Source organism: Mercenaria mercenaria, chromosome 13 (assembly GCF_021730395.1).
Source record: "Mercenaria mercenaria strain notata chromosome 13, MADL_Memer_1, whole genome shotgun sequence".
Taxonomy (NCBI): domain Eukaryota; kingdom Metazoa; phylum Mollusca; class Bivalvia; order Venerida; family Veneridae; genus Mercenaria; species Mercenaria mercenaria.
The window spans coordinates 31,823,838-31,849,416 of record NC_069373.1 but is presented as its reverse complement, the minus strand read 5'-3'; the positions used below and the strand labels follow the sequence as shown (position 1 = coordinate 31,849,416).

Genomic DNA, 25,579 nt, shown 5'->3' with positions numbered 1-25,579 from the left:
CGAATTTAAGTCCCAACGAACAAATTATGCCCATGATAATTTTTAATTGTACGCAAAGTGGCCAAAAAAGACACCATAGCCGTTCGATCTGATCAGTAGTTGTATGCATGCGGCAGTACTATCCTGCAGCTTTCGTGTAGTTTATGGAGACTCTATCAACGATAAACATAAGTATGCGTGGAAACAAAACCGACTATTTCATTTAGAAATGTACCCCTGGTTTGTTTATGACATGTTTGTCAAAGTGAAAGTAGATATTAAATATAGAAGTTTGACGTAGCGCCACGTGCCAACTACACTATAATACGGCTGTTATATAATTTTTTTTTGGGCCCGCTATGCAATGTTTATACACTAGCCTTTATTTTTGCTGACATGTAGTAAAAAACTACAACTTTGGAACTATTAAATATTACAAATTAATTGTAAGATTTGTATCCGATGCATTAATATCTAATTCACATTACACGTTTCTCGGCAGGAAATAACACATGCACAAGTTCAACAGCTTGTAATTTTACATGCAGACGCGCATTCATTTTGCCAAAAAAAAAAAAAGTCGGTCCAGTTTATAATAGTTTATGTAAGAATTATTATGGTTATACTAGCACTACATTATTTAAATCTATGTTTTGATTTGCAGTACAATAAGTATTTCTTGTTTAAAACACGATCAGATGATCAACTTTATATTTATTTCGATTATGAATGCTAATTGTGCAAGGTGCTACGGTTTTGACATTTTTTAATTGGCGCCGACTTTTCTCATTGAATATTTCACAGTTTTAAAAAGTTTTGCAAATTGGGGGTAGTATAATTATAGATAACGCAGTCGTTAATTGGCACATGATCACTCGCTAATCTCCCGCGGCGTAGATTGCAAATTCGGTAACCATGGTAGCGCTGTTTGACATGTGTAGGTTTCATATGTAAGGGCAGAAGTACTAGTAGATCTATTCCTGTGGATTTTTTTTTTTTTCAAAAATTGAAAATCCACGAATTTACGTCCCCACGAAACAGCCGTTTTGGTCAAAACCACGAAATTTCGTGCCGACGAAATTAAATGATTTCACAGTAGTCAATAATGACCATATGTTTTGGATGATTCGGCAATGTTCAGAAAATGATGTTGATTATAACTTACATAGAGGTTTAACTTGAAGTAAGAACATAAAATATACACCATACAAGCAGGGTAAGAAGTTTTGACATACTAAAATGCATCATTTATGCATTTAAAGACGGACTTTAATTATTCTTTGCATCAGAAATTAAACTTAATACTCATAAATGTTATTTTTACTCATGACATTAGTGTCAGGAAAACTTAAACAATTTGGACCGAATAAGCCAAGTAAATCTGGTCCGAATCAGCCATGGTCCGAGTCAGCCTGTATTCACTGTATACCAAATAACACAGATTTTAAGAAGGCAATTTAAACCTCTAGGTGCCATACAAAAGTTTGATACACCAAATAGGTTAAAAACGCATTATCAAACTTGATACTTTATATAACTATTTTTCAATAATCCTTGACTATCAAATAACATAATGCTATTTCTTATCAGATAATCATGACATACTAATGTACAGTTATATTCTATTCATACAAGTTAAACATAAAACCATCATAAAACATTTTAAAAGCACAACACAAATAAAAGTAATCTATTGGCAAATTACAAAAGAAACCTCCTGCAAACAAATCGGAATTAGGCAAAAAGAATACATGATCATAGGAAATCAATTTCACATTGACAGAAGCTACCAATTCTTAATATGAGAGTCCATGAATATCGGAAGTGTCTATTTGACGAAGATGATTTCCATTTCACTACAGGAGTATCACTTCAAAAGTATTAGACATTAGTAGTTAATGAGAAAACAAGAGCTGTGTAAAACACTTATGCCCCCACTACCCGCCATAATGACTTTTCCCTTTTCAGTCCTGAGAGCATTATGTCCTTGACCTTTGACCTACAGATTCCTAATAACATACAGACAATATAGTATACTAACACAGGAAATCATCTTATCAAGTTTGTGGATTACAGGCCAAAATGTCCTTTTTACGTCATTCAGTGGAAATTCTTTTCAGTCTCAAAGTCAATGTGACTTTGAACTTTGACTTACTGACCCCAAAAATATTAAGGATAATCTGCTGACCACAGGAAGTTGCCATAATGAAGTTTAAAAGGCGAAAGCAAAAGGGTTCTCAAGTTTACTGGACAGACACCATTGTCAGTCCTGAGGTCAATGTGACCTGAAGGTTTGACCTACTGACCCCCAAAACATTAGGAGATGTATCTTAAGAGTAAAATTAGACCAAAGGCAATCATCCAATGAAGTTTGACTACATGGCCTATATAGTAGGCCAAAGATTTTATTATTTATTCAGCTGAAAATACTGAAAAATCTATTTTCAAGGGCAGATAATTCAAGATCAAGCACCGGTACCTATGATTTTTAATAAATATTTCCGTTTTAAACTTGATTCTCAGTCAGTACACAAAGTTTAAAGCAATTCTGTCCATAGGAAAGTTTTTGCCCATATACTTATAGGAAACTGTCAGATGCAGTCAGATGTGTCTTTAAGTCAAAGTATATTTAAGAAATAGTAAGTTCCCAAGTGTGGTTTATTGTAGAATAACCCGTGTTTTGAGTTCTTATTCATAAGAATATATCATGAAGGCTGTAGGCCTGAGTCACATATTGTTTCGCATAAGAACGAAAAACTCGGGTTATTCGACGATAAATCACACTTGGGAACTTGTTATTTCGATTCTAACACGACATACTAGTATCAACAGTGTTAAAAAAAAAAGGTAACTACTTTTTATGACCGTGCTACGCACCTGGATCGGATAACATCATTGCACGCGCGTGGGTTATTGCAGAATAACCCGAGATAGATTTTGCTCTACATGTATGTAGGTTATTTGCTGGTCGTGTTAGAATTATAATTAAGGATATATTATTTTGTAGTGACATTTTCTTGCATGACTAAGGCTTTTCTCTATACTATATATTATTATAGTTTACTGACTAAAATAGAGGTGGGTTTTATTCCCAGATAAAATGTTCCTAAAATGTACATATTAATCACTTCATATCAAATTTCTATTGCAATAACTAGGAAATAAAACAGTTTTTAAATTCAAAAACAAGAGGGCCAAGATGGCCCTAGGTCGTTCACCTGAGTAACATACAATAACAGTGTAAACATGTTTTACCTAGTGATTTCATGGAGACAAATATTCTAACCAATTTTCATCAGATTGGACCAAAAATGTGGCCTCTTGAGTGTACACAAGCATTTTCTTTGATTTGACCTAGTGACCTAATTTTTTAACCCACATGACCCGGATTCGAACTTGTCCAAGATTTCATGAAAACAAACATTCTGACAAAGTTTTGGGAAGATTGGAGCAAAAAAAATGGCCTCTAGAGTATAAGCTTTTCCTTTGATTTGACCTAGTGACCTAGTTTTTGACCCCAGATTTGAAACCATCCAAGACTATGATAACAAACATTATGACCAAGTTTTATGAAGATAGAATCAAAAATGTGCCCCCTAGAGAGTAAACAAGGTTATTCTGAGCTGAAAGGGCCAATATAGAAAAATTTTCCCCTTTTAGGGGCAGTAACTCTAGAACCCATGAAGGAATCTAGCCGGTTTTCGAAAGGAACTGAGATATTATTGTGACTTAAGTTGTAAGTGTAATTAAAATCCAATGTAAAATGTCACTTCTATCGTGTTCACAAGGTAAAATTAACAAATATTGACTCTTTCAGGGGTCAAACAGGGGCAGTAACTCCAGAACCTATGATTCGATCTGCCGGATTCATCACGGAATCCAAGATCTATTGTTGTTAATGATATTTTGCAAGTTTGTATCAAATCAAACCATAAATGAAGTCTCTATATGGCTGCAAAAGCCAAAACAGCAAATTTTGGCACTTTAAGGGGCCATAACTCTAGAACCCATGACTGGATCTGGCCAGTTTTCGAAAGGAACCCAGATATTATGCCAATACAAGTTGTGTGCAAGTCTAATTAAAGTCAATTGCAAAATATGGTCTTTATCGTGTTCACAAGCCAAAAATAGGCCCTTTAAGGGGCCATAACTCTGAAACCCATGATGGAATCTGGCCAGTTTTCGAAAGGAATCGAGTTATTATGCCAATACAAGTTGTGTGCAAGTTTTATTAAAATCAATTGCAAAATGTGGTCTCTATCATGTTCACAAGCCAAAAATAGCAAATTTTGGTCCTTTAAGGGGCCATAACTCTGGAACCCATGATGGGATCTGGCCAGTTTTTGAAAGGAACTGAAATATTATGCCAATACAATTTGTGTGCAAGTTTTATTAAAATTGATTACAAAATGTGGCCTCTATCGTGTTCACAAGAAATTGTGGACGGACGGACAATAGACGACGGATGAAGGGCGACCACAAAAGCTCATGCTGTCACTACGTGACAAGTGAGCTGAAAATGCAGCCTCTATTGCATACACAAGGTTTATCTTCAGGGGTGTAAAATTCCACTCGCCCGCTCGCATTGGCGAGTTAAAGTATGGATAGGACGAGTGGATCTCGCTGTATACTCGACCGATCGGGCGAGTGGTTTTTACGTCGTAGCTTTAATGAAATTTAGAAATTACATCTTGAAAAACCTCAACAAACTTTGAGATAGTTCAGTTGCTACTTTGACTGGAATTTACCCGCGAATCGTAAAGATATCAAAACGTCATGCCAGTAATTTTCCATTCCGAGAGCACGTGCGACCTATCGTAGTATCAAATTCACATCTCCATTACTTTTGTTTATCGACATGTACACAAAAAACGTGCGTAGCGCATTCTTTTTTTAACATTATCGCTTCAGTTTTTCAACATCGCTTGAGAAGTAATACAATTTGAAATCTACTAAGATCTCAATAAAATATCGACGGAAATATAAGCAAATTTGTATGAAAACGGTCAAATTTTCATATAATCATTTGTTAAATTTCAAACAGCGCGATCTTAATTACTGACTTCTTTTTAAGAGAAAATACGTGATACATACTATGGGCATAAAATTCGGACTTTTGACCAGAAAGAACAAAAAACAGAATTAAAAAATCTTAAATAATGAAAAAGCGGCAGTAATTTAAATACATTGAGTAAAACGATTTTTTTTTTTTTTTTTTTTGGTAAAAAGGTCTCGTGGACGTAAATAGAAATATGGTTTTAAAATAAAATGAAATGATGTTGTTGCGGTTTTTAATAGTTTTAAATGAATCTTTGTACATGTATTTTTTTTATATAAAATATTCCTTGAGGGCAAATAGTCACATGGCGCGAAAACTGTAATATGATGTAATGCCATGACAATCTCGTGCGACAATACCGCTTTGATCTCCACTTCAGATGTCATGATACCGACACGCTTCTTTCAGCTCTTTGAGAGGATGTTAATTGATGATGAAAACAGGCCAATTACTTAGTTTATCAACAGAATAATTACCGATGATCGTCAACTTTTTTTTTCTCGTTTCAAGACGGGTAGGTGGAATATGATTATTGTGTCCATATTTTTAGGACACTTTTCAAAATATTTTTTTTTCAGGAAATAAGTCTTGAGAAAATGAAAATAACTGATGTTTAATACTTTCCTGACACTTTGGGAAACTACGGCAGGGGTTAGACTGTGTTTATTTTTACTATCGATGCAGTTATTATGGAAAGCAACTTGGTGGTGGAGATGACAAATTAGTGAAAGAACAAGAGCTGTCTCCGTAGGATGACACATGCCCCCGATGGCACTTTGAATGAATAGTTATGGCCGATGTTAGAGTTTAGGACCTTTGACCTACGGAGCTGGGTCTTGCGTGCAACACATCGTCTTACTGTGTCACACATTCATGCATAGTTATTTTAAAATCCATGCATGAATGACAAAGATATGGACCGGACATGCCCATCAATGCACTATCATGAAAAATGATCTTTAACGTCTAAGTGTGACCTTGACCTTTGAGCTACGGACCTGGGTCTTGCGTGTGACACGTTGTCTTATTGTGGTACACATTCATGCCAAGTTATTTGAAAATCCTTCCATCGATGACAAAGATATGGACAGGACACGCCCATCAATGCACTATCCTTTAACGTCTAAGTGTGACCTTGACCTTTGAGCTACGGACCTGGGTCTTGCGCACTGCACGTCGTCTTACTGTGGTACATATTCATGCCAAGTTATTTGAAAATCCATCCATCGATGACAAAGATATGGACCGGACACGCCCATCAATGCAATATCCTTTAACGTCTAAGTGTGACCTTGACCTTTGAGCTACGGACCTGGGTCTTGCGCACTGCACGTCGTCTTACTGTGGTACACATTCATGCCAAGTTATTTGAAAATCCATCCATCGATGACAAAGATATGGACCGGACACGCCCATCAATGCACTATCCTTTAACGTCTAAGTGTGACCTTGACCTTTGAGCTACGGACCTGGGTCTTGCGCACTGCACGTCGTCTTACTGTGGTACACATTCATGCCAAGTTATTTGAAAATCCATCCATCGATGACAAAGATATGGACCGGACACGAAAATTGCGGACAGACCGACAGACCGACAGACGGTTCAAAAACTATATGCCTCCCTTCAAGGGCATAAAAATGAATGTCTGGTGTGAAAAGGAAATTTAAGAGTAACAAAAACGGATAATCAAAAAGGAAACGTAGTGTATGAGCTATGTGTTTAGTTTGAAATTTGCTTGTACATAATTCTCCTTTCATAAAACGTGACAGTATTAAACATGTCAATTATTAGGGCGAGTGACTGTCCACTAAGGGCGAGTAGATTTTACTAGCTACTAGTCCTGCAGGGCGAGTGGTGTGAAAAAGAATTTTACACCCCTATTATCTTTGATTTGACCAGGTGACCTAGTTTTTGGCCCAAGATGACCCATATTCAAACTTGACCTAGATTTCATCAAAACAAACATTCTGACCAATTCTCATTAGTTTCAAACTTTTAAAAAATGTGGTCTCTAGCGTGTTAACAAGATTTTCCTCTGATCTGGCCTAATGACCCCACATGACCCAGATGCGTACTTGGCCTATGGATCATCAAGATAAACATTTTGACTAAGTTTCATGAAGATAGGGTCATAAATGTGGCCTCTAGAGTATTAACAAGCTTTTCCTTCGATCTGACCCGGTGACCTAGCTTTTTATCCCACATGAACCAAATTCAAAACTGACCTAGAGGTCATCAAGACAAACATTCTGACCAATTCCCATGAGTTTCAAACTTAAAATGTGGTCTCTAGAGTGTTAACAAGATTTTCCTTTGAACTGGCCTAGTGACCTAGTTTTTGATCCCACATGACCCAGTTTCGAACATGGCCTCAAGATCATCAAGATAAACATTCTGACCAAGTTTCATGAAGACAGGGTCATAAAATGTGGCCTCTAGAGAATTAACAAGCATTTCCTCTGATTTGACCAGGGGACCTAGTTTTTGAACCTACATGACCCAGATTCAAACTTGACCTAGAGGTCATCAAGACAAACATTCTGACCAATTCTCATGAGTTTCAAACTTAAAATATGGTCTCTATAATAGAGTGTTAACAAGGTTTTCCTTTGATCTGGCCTAGTGACCTAGTTTTGGACCCAGTTTCGAACTTGGCCTAAAGTACATCAAGATAAACATTCTGACCAAGTTTCATGAAGATAGGATCATAAATGTGGCCTCTAGAGTGTTAACAAGGCAAATGACGACAGATGACGCACCACGACGGACAATGACCGGTCCCATTAGCTGACCTTGAGCGCTTTGTGCTCTGGTGAGCTAAAAATGATGAAAATGGACTAAATATGGAGGAGAGCAGCTTTATTCCCACATAGAAAAATGATTGTAGAGATACTATCCCAGAGAAATTAACTAGCCAACATCTTGTTGGCAAATCGTATAGTCTGAAATGAAGACAGATATATCAATATAAATACCAGGGATCAACATTCTCTTATTTCTAGGATAAAGTTCGGAAAAATTAATGCAAGACTTTTTTGTAATGACCTCATTACATTATTAACCACCCGAGAATAGCAGACAGAAAATAATGCCTTGATACCTGAAGATACCTAATTGGAAAGAAAATTGCATGAAGATGTTTTGGTCACTAAGATGCTGTAACTGTTGAGGGAATCTGTTCTCCGAAATTTTCTCTACAGAAATCAATCAAAAACATCCAACACAGACAATTACCCAGCAGAAACAGCCTAACAACACTAAAAAGTGAGAAAACAGTCCCAAGAAACCATTTATCAGTGCAAGCCTCCAGCTGATTTCACAGTTGCCAGAGAGGATTACAGAGAGGATAATCAGGTCATTTCTTAGGCCTAAAAAAAATTCTTTGTTTCCGGTAACATGCTAAAAAAAATTTAGGGTAGATAGGTTGGAAAAACTTTTTTTTTGGATTTTTTTTTTTTATTAAGGGAGACTTTTCGGAAATTATTTTTGTGTCAAAAAATTAATACAAATAGGGGGGTTATGCCTCTAGAGCATCAGTAAGTTGATTTATAACATCACTGTCCATGTTTAAAGCATAGAAAGTGCAGTTTTGCAACTTTTGTCAAAAATTTGAAAAAAATGTTCTCCAAGGCCATAAAAACATTTAGGGTCGGGCCAAAAATTTAAGGTAGGTCGGGATAGATGGAATGACACTTGTATGTTTGATGTGAGTTAACACCATCTTTAATACAGTTTGTGAGTCAATTCACCAAGCAAGTGTTCCATGGTTTCATAACAGCACTAAGACCAGTTAACCTAACCAGTTTCCCCAGATTCAATAACAGTACAAATACAATTTTGGTTTATGTAACTGAGATCAGTTAGCAGAATTAGTGTTCCTGAATTTCACAACAATCTTCAGTTTGTTCATCCATTAAAGGACAGCTCATGGAACTGGCATCAGTACACAAGTAAAAACAATAATATGTTTCATAAAATAATGTAAGAATAAAAGAAAATTTGATACAACTAGAAAATGCTTTTGTAAAAAAGCGCATGTCTCCCCCAATGCAAAGTCCTATAGGCAAGAAGTCAATAGGGGTCAGGAGCAAAAGTCAAAGAGACACTGATGGTTGGCTGCAGTAGGGATCATCTACTTGGCATGTCCAATCATCCCGCTAAATTTCAACACTCTTGGCCTAGTAGTTCTCAAGTCACTGTTCAGGCTTCTGTGACCTTGACCTTTGATCAAGTGACCTCAAAATAAATAGGGGTCATCTACTCTGCAAGTCCAATCATCCTATTAAGTTTCAACATTGTAGGTCAAGTGGTTCTCAAGTTATTTCCAAAAAATGATTTTACATGAACAGGCCACTGTGGCCTTGACCTTTAATAGACTGACCCCAAAATCAATAGGGGTCATCTACTCTGCATGTTCAATCATCCTATGAAGTTTCAACATTCTGGGTCAAGTGGTTCTCAAGTTATTGATCGGAACTGGTTATCAATGTTCAGGCCCCTGTGACCTTGACCTTTAACCGAGTGACCCCAAAGACAATAGGGGTCATTTACTGTGCATGAACAATCATCATATGAAGTTTCAACATTCTGGGTCGAGAGGTTCTCAAGTTATTGATTGGAAATGGTTTTGCATGTTCAGGCCCCTGTGGCCTTGACCTTTAACAGAGTGACCCTAAAATCATTAGGGGTCATCTACTCTGTATGACCAATCATCCTATGAAATTTCATCATTCTGGGTCAAGTGGTTCTCAAGTTACTGACCGGAAATGGTTTTCAATGTTCAGGCCCCTGTGACCTTGACCTTTGACAGAGTGACCCCAAAATCGTTAGGGGTCATCTACTCTGCATGACTAATCATCCTATTAAGTTTCAACATTCTGGGTCAAGTGGTTCTCAAGTTACTGACCGGAAATGGTTTTCAATGTTCAGGCCTCTGTGACACGGCTACTAAACGCTAGCTCCACCACCAAATTGTGGTGATAAGGAAAAGAGCTGTCGACATTTCCGTGGTGCAGCTATCGCCCGTTTCTGCTTGTAAACACGGGAGTAAAATTTGTATTTTATCTTATATTTTTGTTGATAGAACTTTTTTCGAAAATCGGAGAATGTAGTTCCGTGTAACAACACTTTTACTACAGGTTGGCTGTGATTTCATTAAAATAATATGCAAATTGTGGTGTCAGGAGCTTTTCTTCCGAATTTGACAGTGGCACATTTTCATATCAGTCAGTATTCAAACACCATTATGATGAATAGACACACTGTAAGAACATACCTGCGCATGTAAATGGTGTAGAAATGATAAATAACTATATACGCACACATCATGAATAATAGAATCTCAGGTTAGAAGAAATATACCGGGATTTTTAAAAGTGGTGGCGCTATAACTCTAGTGATGGCGCTATACAGTTGTGGTGGCGCTGTTACGGCATTCAACAATACGAACTGCTGACGCATCCGGAACAAAACAAACACCAACATTCTCTTAACTGATAATTTTCCTGCAGGGAATTATGTTATTAAAGAAAGAAAAACACGATCATAGTTTTTTTACCATTGTGAAACATTCTCTATCTAAGAAAAACAAAAGAACAAAATACTCACAGACCCTTGGGACTCTTGTTGTCTAAGTAAATATTTTCCTTTGTTTAAAATGTTAATGTATGTAGAATTATTTCTAACCTTTAAATATTCTGCTTAAATACAAACGTAAGTGTACTTTAAATTCTGGTCAAAAAAAATAGTAGCAATACTTTTATTTCAAACAAAGATTTGTGTCCAGGAAATAATTTGAAGATAGTGCAGAATTTATTTGTTATATTAAGATTCTGAAAGTTACTTCCCTTTTTTTTTTATATGTCGTTTGCATGTCGTTGTAAACAAAAGACCTTACTTTCACAGTTCTTTCTGAAAGGTGAGTACAGTGCATTTTCAATTCCAATCAATTAAATATGATTAATCAATAGAGCTAAAATGTACAATCCATATACATGTAGATTATTTTGCGATCATGTAGAGGTTACTACATGTATTTTGTGTGTGGGATAGGTTGATAACATCGATTATTGTAGAAATTTCCGTGGCTTGCAGACAAGACATTTTCATATATTAAAATTGAACATATCAGCCACTAATCATATACAACAGCGCCACCACTACTGTATAGCGTCGCCACTTGAGTGATAGCGCCACCACTTTAAAAAATAGTCGTGTTTTAACTTTTTACTGTGTTTTTCGTAATTCTTTGGTGTATGGGAATACGTGTAATTCATTTCTACACCATTTGCATGCGCTGTTATGTTCTTACAGTGTGTCTAATCATCGGAATGGTGTTCGAATACTGACCGATATGAAAATATGCCACTGTCAAATTTGGGAGAAAAGCTCCTGGCCCCACAATTTGCATAATACTTAATGAAATCACAGCCAACCTGTTGTAAAAGTGTTGTTACACGGAACTACATTCTCCGATTTTCGAAAAATAATATATCAATGAAAATATAAGATAAAGTATAAATTTTACTCACGTGTTTACAAGTAGAAACGGGCGATAGCTGCACCACGGAAATGTCGATAGCTCCTTTCCTTATCACCATAATTTGGTGGTGGCGCTAGCGTTTAGTAGCCGTGTGTGACCTTGACGTTTAATGGAGTGACCCCAAAATCGATAGGGGTCATCTACTTTGCATGTACAATCATCCTATGAAGTTTCAACATTCTGGGTCAAGTGGTTCTCTAGTTATTGATCGGAAATGGTTTTCCATGTTCAGGCCCCTGTGACCTTGACCTTTGACAGAGTGACCCCAAAATCAATAGGGGTCATCTACTCTTCAAGACCAATCATCCTATAAGTTTCAACATTCTGGGTCAAGTGGTTCTCAAGTTACTGACCAGAAATGGTTTTCAATGTTCAGGCCCCTGTGATCTTGACCTTTAATGGAGTGACCCCAAAATCGATAGGGGTCATCTACTCTGCATGTACAATCATCCTATGAAGTTTCAACATTCTGGGTCAAGTGGTTCTTTAGTTATTGATCGGAAATGGTTTGCAATGTTCAGGCCCCTGTGACCTTGACCTTTGACAGAGTGACCCCAAAATCAAAAGGGGTCATCTACTCTTCATGACCAATCATCCTATGAAGTTTCAACATTCTGGGTCAAGTGGTTCTCAAGTTACTGACCGGAAATGGTTTTCAATGTTCGGGCCCCTGTGACCTTGACCTTTAATGGAGTGACCCCAAAATCAATAGGGGTCATCTACTTTGCATGTACAATCATCCTATGAAGTTTCAACATTCTGGATCAAGTGGTTCTCTAGTTATTGATCGGAAATGGTTTTCCATGTTCAGGCCCCTGTGACCTTGACCTTTGACAGAGTGACCCCAAAATCAAAAGGGGTCATCTACTCTTCATGACCAATCATCCTATGAAGTTTCAACATTCTGGGTCAAGTGGTTCTCAAGTTACTGACCGGAAATGGTTTTCAATGTTCAGGCCCCTGTGACCTTGACCTTTAATGGAGTGACCCCAAAATCGATAGGGGTCATCTACTTTGCATGTACAATCATCCTATGAAGTTTCAACATTCTGGGTCAAGTGGTTCTTTAGTTATTGATCGGAAATGGTTTTCAATGTTCAGGCCCCTGTGACCTTGACCTTCGACGGAGTGACCCCAAAAACAATAGGGGTCGTCTACTCCAGCAGCCCTTTAAACCTATGAAGTCTGAAGGTTCTAGGTCAAATGGTTCTCCAGTTATTGCTCGGAAATGAAGTGTGACGTACGGACGGACGGAAGGACGGACGGACGGACAGGGCAAAAACAATATGTCTCCTGGGTGCGACATAATTACATACATTGAATTGACAGAAAATGGTCTGAACTGAATTTGAACACATGGTAATGGGAGAAGTCAGACCCACTGTGCCATTGTATAACTGTATCATTATTTTAACTAATGTAGGCATTTTCAGGATACAAATATCGCATAAGCTAACGAAAATGCCCGAAAGTACTTGCAAAGATTAGTAAGTGCTAGGTGAATACTTAGGGGAAATAACTTCCTCAATCATATCATGAAATTACACAATAAATATAATATTTTCTGATACATTTACCACCATAAATTATACTTCACAAAAGCAGTAAAACTGAACAATGTTGTGTTTGGGTGATGTCAGTGGTAAAACTGCACATTAATGTGTGGGGTAAGGTCAGTGATAAACTACACAATGTTATGCTTGGACGAGGTCAGTGTTATGTTTGGGTGAGGTCAGTGGTAAACTGCACAATGTTATGCTTGGACGCGGTCAGTGTTATGTTTGGGTAAGGTCAGTGGCAAAACTGCACAGTGTTATGTTTTGGTAAGGTTAGTGGCAAAACTGCACAGTGTTATGTTTGGGTAAGGTCAGTGGAAAACTGCACAATGTTATGCTTGGACGAGGTCAGTGTTATGTTTGGGTAAGGTTAGTGGCAAAACTGCACAGTGTTATGTTTGGGTGAGGTCAGTGGTAAACTGCACAATGTTATGCTTGAACGAGGTCAGTGTTATGTTTGAGTAAGGTTAGTGGCAAAACTGCATAGTGTTGTGTTTTGGTAAGGTTAGTGGCAAAACTGCACAGTGTTATGTTTGGGTAAGGTTAGTGGCAAAACTGCACAGTGTTATGTTTGGGTAAGGTCAGGGGTAAACTGCACAATGTTATGCTTGGATGAGGTCAGTGTTATGTTTGGGTAAGATCAGTGGCAAAACTGCAGTGTTATGTTTTGGTAAGGTTAGTGGCAAAACTGCATAGTGTTATGATTGGGTAAGGTTTGAGGCAAAACTGCATAGTGTTATGTTTGGGTAAGGTTAGTGGCAAACTGCATAGTGTTATGTTTGGGTAAGGTTAGTGGCAAAACTGCACAGTGTTATGTTTGGGTAAGGTCAGTGGTAAACTGCACAATGTTATGCTTAGACGAGGTCAGTGTTATGTTTGGGTAAGATCAGTGGCAAAACTGCACAGTGTTATGTTTTGGTAAGGTTAGTGGCAAAACTGCACAGTGTTATGTTTGGGTAAGGTCAGTGGTAAACTGCACAATGTTATGCTTGGACGAGGTCAGTGTTATGTTTGAGTAAGGTTAGTGGCAAAACTGCACAGTGTTATGTTTGAGTAAGGTTTGTGGTAAAACTGCATAGTGTTATGTTTGAGTAAGGTTTGTGGTAAAACTGCATAGTGTTATGATTGGGTAAGGTTAGGGGCAAAACTGCACAGTGTTATGTTTGGGTAAGGTCAGTGGTAAACTGCACAATGTTATGCTTGGACAAGGTCAGTGTTATGTTTGGGTAAGATCAGTGGCAAAACTGCAGTGTTATGTTTTGGTAAGGTTAGTGGCAAAACTGCATAGTGTTATGTTTGGGTAAGGTCAGTGGTAAACTGCACAATGTTATGCTTGGACGAGGTCAGTGTTATGTTTGGGTAAGATCAGTGGCAAAACTGCAGTGTTATGTTTTGGTAAGGTTAGTGGCAAAACTGCATAGCGTTATGTTTTGGTAAGGTTAGTGGCAAAACTGCATAGTGTTATGATTGGGTAAGGTTAGAGGCAAAACTGCATAGTGATATGTTTGGGTAAGGTTAGTGGCAAAACTGCATAGTGTTATGTTTGGGTAAGGTTAGTGGCAAAACTGCACAGTGTTATGTTTGGGTAATGTCAGTGGCAAACTGCACTATGTTATGCTTGGACGAGGTCAGTGTTATGTTTGGGTAAGATCAGTGGCAAAACTGCAGTGTTATGTTTTGGTAAGGTTAGTGGCAAAACTGCATAGTGTTATGTTTGGGTAAGGTTAGTGGCAAAACTGCACAGTGTTATGTTTGGGTAAGGTCAGTGGTAAACTGTACAATGTTATGCTTGGACGAGGTCAGTGTTATGTTTGAGTAAGGTTAGTGGCAAAACTGCACAGTGTTATGTTTGAGTAAGGTTTGTGGTAAAACTGCATTGTGTTATGTTTGAGTAAGGTTTGTGGTAAAACTGCATAGTGTTATGATTGGTTAAGGTTAGAGGCAAAACTGCACAGTGTTATGTTTGGGTAAGGTTAGTTGCAAAACTGCACAGTGTTATGTTTGGGTGAGGTTAGTGGTAAAACTTCACATTATTTTAAAATCTACCTGAACCAGACTAGATTTTTGACAATCTAGCTATACCATATTTTAACTGTTCTAATACTGGAAGTTTGAAACCTTTTCTGAAAAGTGTACTAAATGCCCTTAACCAAAACTTGGTCTATTACACATGATTTGGTTCTTTGTACATAGTAAAGTTGATTTCAATTCAAACTGCAGACCAGATGCACGCTTTCCTTGCTCTCTTGCAGCTTTACTTTTAATGTCTTTTGTTTTCTCTTAAAAACTTCTGACGAAAGTCTGGTAATCATAAAGCCTTCTTTTTTTATTATACTGTATTATAAATGATACTTATTCATAATATTTCTGCCATCTTACAAGGACTTTCCAGAATTCTCAAATTATAGACAAAAAGTATTCTGCCTTTGTTTTAACTGAATCTACTTCAAGTCGAGAACTGTTTCTAATTGGAGAAAAACATTTGCTTCAAGCAATAAATCTTTTTAAATAAAATAACTATGGAATCTAATACATCTAGTTTCCTAACATTGTTAGCTGTTAGCTTTACTCTTGTTTCACCAACAGAGAAAAAAAATCTTACAGAAAAAATGCATGGAAAGAGCCAGCACAGACACTCCATCTTCTGATTATCCCTCTGCATGACAGAAAATTCACAAATTTACATCAATACATGTGGCTGTTAACAATTTAACTGAGAGAAATTATAACAGAACACATTAAACCTTTCAGCGAAAATGAAGAAAAATGTGAAAGCATGTTCTGAAACTTCATTATAGTTCAAATATTCATTCTATCCAATGACAAGCTAAGTGATGTTCAAAAAAAAAAAACTGACCATCTTATCTTTTTACTACATCATAATGCAAGAAATGGATTCACTAAATCAAGAAGTGGTATAAGATAGGAAATTCACACTCACAGCTCCACCTACTATGGCTCATGAACAGTAAAGGAGGTGGAGCAACTGCCAAAATAAACGGATGGCTCCTTTGAGAAGATGAAGAAAGCTTAAGAGTTTATGTGAGTTTAGCTAAAGAAGATATATGAAAAAAAGAACTGATATTTCTTTCCTTTTTAATGGAAAGTCAAACTTTACCTTCAGCAAACATGATCTAAACACTGCCAACACAACCAGTTTTAAAAGTCTGCTACTAATCCCATTTTAAATCTTACATTAATTACCATCTATAATGTTTAGGAGTATATCATCTAAACACAGAAATATTTGACAAATGAACAACATCTTTACCAACAGTTTACCTGACCATTACATGTTCTGCCATACTGTCCCGTACGATGGACTTAAAATATTCTCAAAAAGTTGTCTCCCTTTAAAAATGAATGCCATTTGTAAAGAAATAAAAGCAGACAACTGCTGACAACTATGTTTCACCTAGTTACGTGAGATTTCAGCACTGTGTCATTATTAAAAATGCATCAAAATGAAGATATGTAACAGTTCTTTGAAAATGGAAAGTATTTAAAGGCATTGAACTGTCCGAAATATGGCCCCTTTATGTAGTCCTTTTCCAGAATTCAGTGTATAAATCAGTAAACTGAAAATTGTTTAATAGAATAATGAACATGTTTTATATGCTGTTCAACTTTCTTTCTTTCTATGATTTGGTGTTGTTTGAATTTTTTTCTCAAAATGTAAGGCTAAACATTAAATCCAGCGTTTCCTTATTTGAATCATGTTTACAAGTACTTATTGCTACGTAAATATTATTAAGATAATGTTGACTCATTTATTTCATCACTGAAGAACTGGAGCAGCTTTCACTTAGTACTGACCGGCTGCAACTCCGAAGACATCGTCATGTATACATTTGTTTTATTGCAAGTGTTATTATCTCCCCTTCAGGATAATATCTACATTTATTCTTTTGACATGTTTGATTTCAACAAAATCTTACTCCTAACTTTTCAATATTTCTGTTTAATATTTGACAATCATTAAGCTACTAAAGTAATTTAAACTTGGCCTATGCTACTATGTAAAATTAAGAAGCAAGACGAACTTTTAATAAAGACTGATTCTGAGTTTAATTTAACAATATCTGAGTACAAAATGATTAGCAAATCAAACAATATCCTTAATCAGTGTACTTATATCCAGATGTTGATGAAATATTTGTAAACCCTTGTTAACAAATGCCCTTTAAAATAAAAAAAAGCGAAGACAAAAGAAAAGTTTTGTAAATTTCTAACCTTAACCTCTTGATATTTTAATTTACTTTTGACCACAAAGAACAGAATTATGTCCTGTCATAGAGAATGAATACATATTTATGTATGGTCATGTAGGTGGGCTGGTGGTCTAGTAGTAACATGCTTGACTGTCAATCCTGAGGCCCCGCCTAACTAGAAGCCTGTACTGGTTCTTCCCAGGAAAGACGGCTTTGCGTGTATCGGTGCTATACACCCGGCACGTTAAAGAACCAGACTGTCTATTCGGAAAGAGCTAGGTTAAGTTAGCCGGACACATCTGTATCTGAAAAGTTCTAACTGTCTGTTCTGGGGGCTTTATCTCACTCTGTCCCTCTGGTCAGATCACTCTGTGTCTGTACTAGTAGAGGATGATTTCGTGCCCTGTGTGGCTGCAGTTGCTGTAAAGCGCCTTTGAACATGTTTATCTTGAAAAGGGCGCTATATAAATCTGGTATATAAATAAATTTCCCAAAGTAAAAAAAAAATATTAAAATTTAAATTCTCGGTTGAATGAAGCACTGATCATTGATCAAATTTCAAGTGTTCTGTTTCATTCAGCATGTTCAATGGTATATACATCATAATCAGTTACATTTGAAAATGCTGAAATGCAGTTATTTCTGAACCTAAAGATATTCGCCAGAAACATACAGTCTAACCTGTACTAACGGTCACCTCCGATCAGCGGTCACCTCCGTTCAGCGGCCATTTTATGACGCCCCCGACGGATTTTCCTCTATTTTATCACTTTATTCAGCGGCCACCTGCCGTCCGCGGCCAGCGGCCACCGAAATTGCCTCCCGACCGCCGTATTTGACCCCTTTCAGCGGCCATTTTTTTTCCAAAACCAATTATTTTTAGGCAATAATCGCCGAAGATACCCGATTTTGAGAAGCACGTGGTTGCTAAGTTTCGCGGGACTTCACCACAGGAACGACAAAATGACATGAGCTTCTCAATTAAAACTGATAACCAAAGGTGTAATCCCCTTTTGTTATGATCAAATGGCCAGTAATTATCGGTAATTAGCGTGTCACACTGTCACCTCGTGTCAATTTTGTTGTTCACAGTTTGACCTCGGTTAAAGATAATACTCGATAACTAATGAGTAGCATAATATTTGTGAATTTTTTATACTTCTGTCATCAAAATACTATTAAATTTATAAGAAATTAATTGTGTTTGAAAAAAAATATAAACCACTCTATCTTTTACGGAACGTAACGGCAATCTTAGATTTAGCGTAGACAATAAGCGCCGAGAGTAGCTTCCCTTACCAAAATGGCGAAAATTGTAAACAAACTTGTTTTGAAGTTGGAAAATTGTCTGTAACAATTTTTGTAGTAAAGAAAACACGCCGCTGTTTTAGATTGCTAAGAAGACCATTCGTATTGCGAAGGCAAATGCACGTCATTGTATCCTGGTAAAATAATAATGGAAAACCCAAAAAGAAACGGGCTTAAAGGCTATAGACTGGTCAGAAGTCTGAAAAATACATATACTGGCTGCACCTCCGGTCAGCGGTCACCTGGCTTTAGCGGCCAAATTGTCTGCTTCCCTTGGCTGGCTGCTTAAGACAGGTTAGACTGTACAGTCGACATTGTATTAAGAGACCACCCAAGGGACTGCTAAGAAGTGGTCTTTTAATGGAATGGTCTCTTAATGAATTTCAGTCAGATGAAAAGGAAAGTTATTTTTAACTGTTAATGTAACTGTATTTATTATGAACATACATGTATGGTTTCAAAATCTGTTCTAACCTTGTGAACACTTTTCCAAGTCCACAAACCGTGCAATTTACGGCTAGATTGTTTGGCAGTTCGACTGATACAAAGGTTAATTGCATTCAGTCACGTGCAAAACGTACTCGCTAATTACACAGGTGAAGAAATGCCCGGTAGAATTTTGGTACCCGGTCGCTTAATAGATACTTTTGTCGAATATTTTACCTATCGGGACTACATTAATGTGGTCGCTAGTCGTTTAATAAAAAAGTCGTTTAATGGAATGAATTTATATACTGAAAACGTTCGGGAGAGATTTTGACTGGTCGTTTAATACAAAAATCACTTAATAGAGGTGGTCACAAGTACGATGTCGACTGTACTCCTAAGATGCTGATACCCCACTGAAAACACCAAATCGGTGCATCATAAAGCTACTGGTACATCATGCACTAACAGGGTTATATACTAGGTGGGATAATTATAACACAATTAGACTGAATGACTCAGGGTTACCGCTGCAATTCGACAAATACGCCAATGGCGAAAAAAATAAAAAAGTGGCGGAAAAATATTTTGCCGTAAATGTATTTTTTTAAATGTGTATTTCTTTGTCTAAAGTACTCTCTACCTAGCCTAAAAATCAATATTACCCGCGACCGTTTCCATTCATAATACACAATACACAGCATGTCACCAACCGAGGGATTAGCGTGTGATGTGTTTTATCGGCAAAATTATTTAGCTCCGCCTCTACATGTCATCGTTGACTGAAGTAACGTCGATCGGGGTATTATCGGACAGAATTCATAAAATTTAAGTTTCACACTACTTACCGTAAACAAGTCTCAGAAATCCTCTCTCACTCTACTTTCCATTTGTCAACAAGAGGACCATGATGGTCCTGAATCGCTCACCTCTTCCCACATGATCCAGTTTTTAGTATGACGTCGTTTTTTCTATTATTTGACATAGTGACCTAGTTTTTGAGCTCATGTGACCCAGTTTTGAACTTGACCTAGATATTATAAAGATAAAAATTCTGACCAATTTTCATAAAGATCCATTGAAAAATATGGTCTCTAGAGAGGTCACAAGGTTTTTCTATTATTTGACCTACTGACCTAGTTTTTTAAGGCACGTGACCCAGTTTGGAACTTTCTGACCAATTTCATGAAGATCCATTCAAGGGTATGGCCTCTGGAGAGGTCACAAGGTTTTTCTATTTCAAGACCTACTGACCTAGTTTTTGATCGCAGTTGACCCAGTTTCAAACTTGACCTAGATATCATCAAGATAAACATTCAGACCAACTTTCATACAGATCCCATGAAAAATATGGCCTCTAGAGAGGTCACAACGTTTTTTCATTATTTGACCTACTGACCTACTTTTTGATGGCACGTGACCCACTTTCGAACCCGACTTAGATACCATCAAGGTGAACATTCTGACCAATTTTTATGGAGATCCATTCACAAGTATGGCCTCTAGAGAGGTCACAAGGTTTTTCTATTTTTAGACCTACTGACCTAGTTTTTGACCGTACATGACCCTGTTTCGAATTTGACCTAGATATCATCAAGATGAACATTCAGACCAACTTTCATGAAGATCCATTGAAAAATATGGCCTTTAGAGAGGTCACAAGGTTTTTCTATTATTTGACCTACTGACCTAGTTTTTGATGGCACGTGACCCACTTTTGAACTTGACCTAGATATCATCAAGGTGAATATTCTGACAAATTTTCATGAAGATTTCATGAAATATATGGCCTGTAGAGAGGTCACAAGGTTTTTCTATTTTTAGACCTACTGACCTAGTTTTTGACCGCACGTGACCCAGTTTCGAACTTGACCTAGATATCATCAAGATGAACATTCAGACCAACTTTCACACAGATCCCATGAAAAATATGGCCTTTAGAGAGGTCACAAGGTTTTTCTATTATTTGACCTACTGGCCTAGTTTTTGAAGGTACGTGACCCAGTTTCAAACTTGACCTAGATATCATCAAGGTGAACATTCTGACCAATTTTCATGAAGATCTTGTGAAATATATGGCCTCTAGAAAGGTCATAAGGTTTTTCTATTTTTAGACCTACTGACCTAGTTTTTGATGGCACGTGACCCAGTTTCGAACTTGACCTAGATATCATCAAGATGAACATTCAGACCAAATTTCATACAGATCCCATGAAAAATATGGCCTTTAGAGAGGTCACAAGGTTTTTCTATTACTTGACCTAATGACCTAGTTTTTGATGGCACGTGACCCAGTTTCGAACTTGACCTAGATATCATCAAGGTGAACGTTCTGACCAACTTTCATGAAGATCTTGTAAAACATATGGCCTCTAGAGAGGTCACAAGGTTTTTCTATTTTTAGACCTACTGACCTAGTTTTTGAACGCACGTGACCCAGTTTCGAACTTGACCTAGATATCATCAAGATGAACATTCTGACCAATTTTCATGAAGATCCATTGAAAATTATGGCCTCTAGAGAGGTCACAAGGTTTTTCTATTTTTAGACCTACTGACCTAGTTTTTGATGGCACGTGACCCAGTTTCGAACTTGACCTAGATATCATCAAGATGAACATTCTGACCAACTTTCATAAAGATCCCATGAAAAATGTGACCTCTAGAGTGGTCACAAGCAAAAGTTTACGGACGGACGCACGGACGACGGACACTGCGCGATCACAAAAGCTCACCTTGTCACTTTGTGACAGGTGAGCTAAAAATAGATCAGTCTGTATTAGGTCATATGACTTGTTACATATAAAATCAATTTGAGGTGTTCAAAGGGGGTATTATCGGTCATGCCGGGGTATTACCGGACACATATTTATGACACTAGTTGTACACCATCAGTTTGATTTTGACATATTCAGTAGGAAATATTTTGTGGAGTAATGCATTTCTAGGCAATATTCAATTCTATATGCATGAAATATAGATCTACTCTACACTCTTTTCAATTTTAGCTAATCACTATTACTAGTACTATTACAAATTTCAAATAATTTTTAAATCATGATCCTAGATTGATTTTGGCAAATTCCAATGAAAAACTGCAATAAACGAGCAGAAATCAATGGTAAAAATCAACTCTGGTCATAGAAAATACGTCATAAATTTTCATTTTATAAAAAATGCTATTTTTTTTTGTTTGCCACACATTTTTGCGACCCCAATTTCCTATTAATTTTAGTCATTCAGAGAAGACCTACCTATGCAAATGTTTTTATATTTTTGCTGAAAAATACCCTACTACATTTTTGTATTTTGGCAAAGGAATGATAATAATATTTTCTCAAAATTTAGACCAAGAAACACACCAGAGGCCACCTGTATTTTATTTTATAATTTTTCGGGGGGAAAACACCCTGACCCCCCACTCATAAAGAGAGAACTAACCCCTACTTTACCTCAAAATTTTGGACCTAAAAATGCACCAGAGGCCACCATTTCATGCCTGTATTTCAAAATTTCCCAGGGGAAAGCCCCCTGACCCCCCACCCCTCATCAAAAGGGTACTCACCTGTCCATTAGCACAAAATTATGGACGTAAAAATGCACCAGAGGCCTGTATTTAAAAAATTTCCAAGGGGAGAACCCCCTAACCCCCCATCCCCCAATAAGTGTTCTACAATCAAATAATAAAAAAAAAAAACTGTAAAAATGACAAATTGATGCAACATGCAGTGTGTTGGAGAATACACCCACTGGACGCCCCCTCCCCCTATGTGTCGTTAACTTCTATATTTTGTGGCGGAAAAAAAATAGTCATCATTGTATTATGGACTGGAATTGACTACCAGAAGATAATAAGTGAATAGATCTATAAACTTTTTTAAAAATAAGATAGACAAACTGTGGACAAATGAACCCTACAAATTAGATAAAATTTATTAACATCGGGAAGTAAATCGCAAGTATATATCTTCAATCACAAACAAGTTACTGAAGCCAGTACTAGCTGGCTTTCAACAACCCTGGAGATGTGGTAAATGGTAGTCCAGGATAGTTTAAATCCCTTGTACATACATATACCCATTGAGGTAATATAGAGATGGAGTGCGGACTAGATAATCGGTGATAATTATTTATTATACCACATGTTGTTCCTTGCTGAGCTCCTTTCAGAATCCTACGAGATATATCACCACAGTCACTTAATTATCACTATTTCACATGTAATTAACATAAACCTTTGAACACACTGTGCGGCACCGCGGTTTTATTGTAAATCAGCACATGCATCAAAATTTCAACAAAACGGAAGTTGTGGGTGACATATGCGCACGGGTCATATTTTGAAACTAATTAATACAAACAATGCGCACTGCGGGGGATTCATCGGTAGAATAAATGTACTACTACTTAAAACATGCATTACTTTGATATTGTAACTCTTCAGACATCTGTGACTCAGTTAAGTAAGCGCTTACAGTTCTCTATGTAGTCATTTTAAACTAAATAATAAATTCTTTTAAATTTCCTTAAATTTCCTAAAAAATGTAGACATGTTAAATTAAAGTCAAGGTATCAAATTTTCATTTACTGAATATTAAAAATTGAGCAATTTTGAGCATTTTGTTTCAGAATGCATATTTTACATTATTGGTCTTAATTACAAGTTTATAGATAAGTCGTTCATATAACTACAATGTATATTAAATTTTATTTATTTAAGTAGTTATTCAGTTACCAAACCCCTTCTTCGGGTATTTATCTATCTATCTATTTATTTGATTATTTAATTTATTTCGCAGATTTGAAGCTGGTGTGAAATCTCACTGTTAAATTGGAACATTTTTTCTACAATTTGTCGCACAATCTGGAGAATAGTGCCTGTAGAGATGCACGTTTTTTTGTTTGTTTGTTTGTTTGTTTTTTTCCTGTTTTTTTTTTTAAAATATGTGCCTTGTATTTCACTCATTCGCCTACTGTACAAGCATACTGACAAGACAAGATGTATTATAATATCCATATACGCTCTGTCCTGCTAAAATCGGATTTGTAGGTCAATAATATTACGTTATAACCTATTTATGATAAAGTGAAATTTCGTATTCATATCTTTCTTGGCTTTACATTCTGGACATATCCAGGGACCCTCCGGTATAGTTTCAGCTTTCAAATTGGCACATGAATAGTGCCACCATTCAAATTCGCATTTTACATGTTTGCAATTAATCATTTCTCTGTCATTTGGCTGTTCACATGGACAATATGGCCAGTCATTTTCAGAATCATTCCACATCCCTGTTACTCAAATTAATTCATTGGAAAAGAAAATCCCTTCAAAATCATATTTTTCGTAATCATTATTTGCCATAAGCATAATAAAGTCTTTCCAACAAGAACAATTTCGATGTAATTATAATTGCATGACCATGGATAACATGTAAAATGCGTGTATTTCGTCAACGTTAATTGCCAAGGTGTCAGCATTTACAAGGTAGTTACTAAACGGAAAATATCGGAACATCCCGATCCCAGTGTTACTAAGGACTATTCTGGCTGTTTATCAGGTCTCACTCGATAAACTCCGTAAGGAGCAACATGATAAGTGATTAACACCTAACTGCTACTGATTGACATGTACTTATCAGAGGATAACAAAGCTGCAGTGCCGCACTGTGTGCCTTTGAAGTGCTTTCGTCCGCACTCCATCTCTATATTACCTCCATGATATACCCTATATTATTACATACTCGTTTCTATTCCCCGTTAAGTTACACTGGTACCGAAAACGTCAATATTTTTCTATACACTGACGCCTGAATTTCATATCGGGTGCGTGACGTAATTCAGTGTGTGTTGTTGCACTATTTTTTCTATTTAGTTCAGTATTGTCAATCCTATTCAGGCTATTGAACATATTTATGATATTTACATAATATTTATATGTGTAGATGCGTATGTAATAAAAAGGTTATAATATTGGCAGTGGGAAATATGCACTCATTCTTTAGCGGAAGAATATTGCGCTCCTAAAGTCGCGCGATATTTCCGCTAATACAAAGCTAATAACTTATAAATATGCTATGTAAAATTGGACTTTCTACAAAAAATATAATATGTATCGTTTGTTGTAACAATAAAACTAATCACCTACCAAAGCTTTCAGAAAAAATATAGCAAACTCAAATTAATATCACCGGTATCCTAGAACACAGTTATACATTTATCAGCATCTTTTAAATACAATACACAGCTGTCAATTAATGTTTGAACATTGATATGTTCTCATGTATATAATTCCTACTTACGTTCCAAGCCTATCTTTTAAATCATATTTCTTCCTTATATCATTGTCCTTTCCTTTTTCTTTCTTATCTCCATCACTCTTTCTTCCAAACAGTGGCATTTTCGATAAAATTTAAATTTAATTTCCATCAAAAGACACTGGGATACACGTTCATGTATTGTATCTTCACTACTTCCGTCAACCAAGATCGATAATTA

The 25,579-nt window shown here is 36.7% G+C and overlaps 1 protein-coding gene across 1 annotated transcript in view; it reads right to left on the bottom strand.

Moving 5' to 3' along the window:
* Positions 1 to 25,579, bottom strand: part of LOC123528998 (calcium/calmodulin-dependent protein kinase type 1-like) — an 87,835-nt gene extending 62,256 nt beyond the window's left edge. The window contains exon 1 of the mRNA XM_045309146.2: positions 25,384 to 25,579. Within this exon, the coding sequence (XP_045165081.1) occupies positions 25,384 to 25,481 (98 nt within the window). The 5' untranslated portion in view covers positions 25,482 to 25,579. The remainder of the gene's footprint in view (positions 1 to 25,383) is intronic.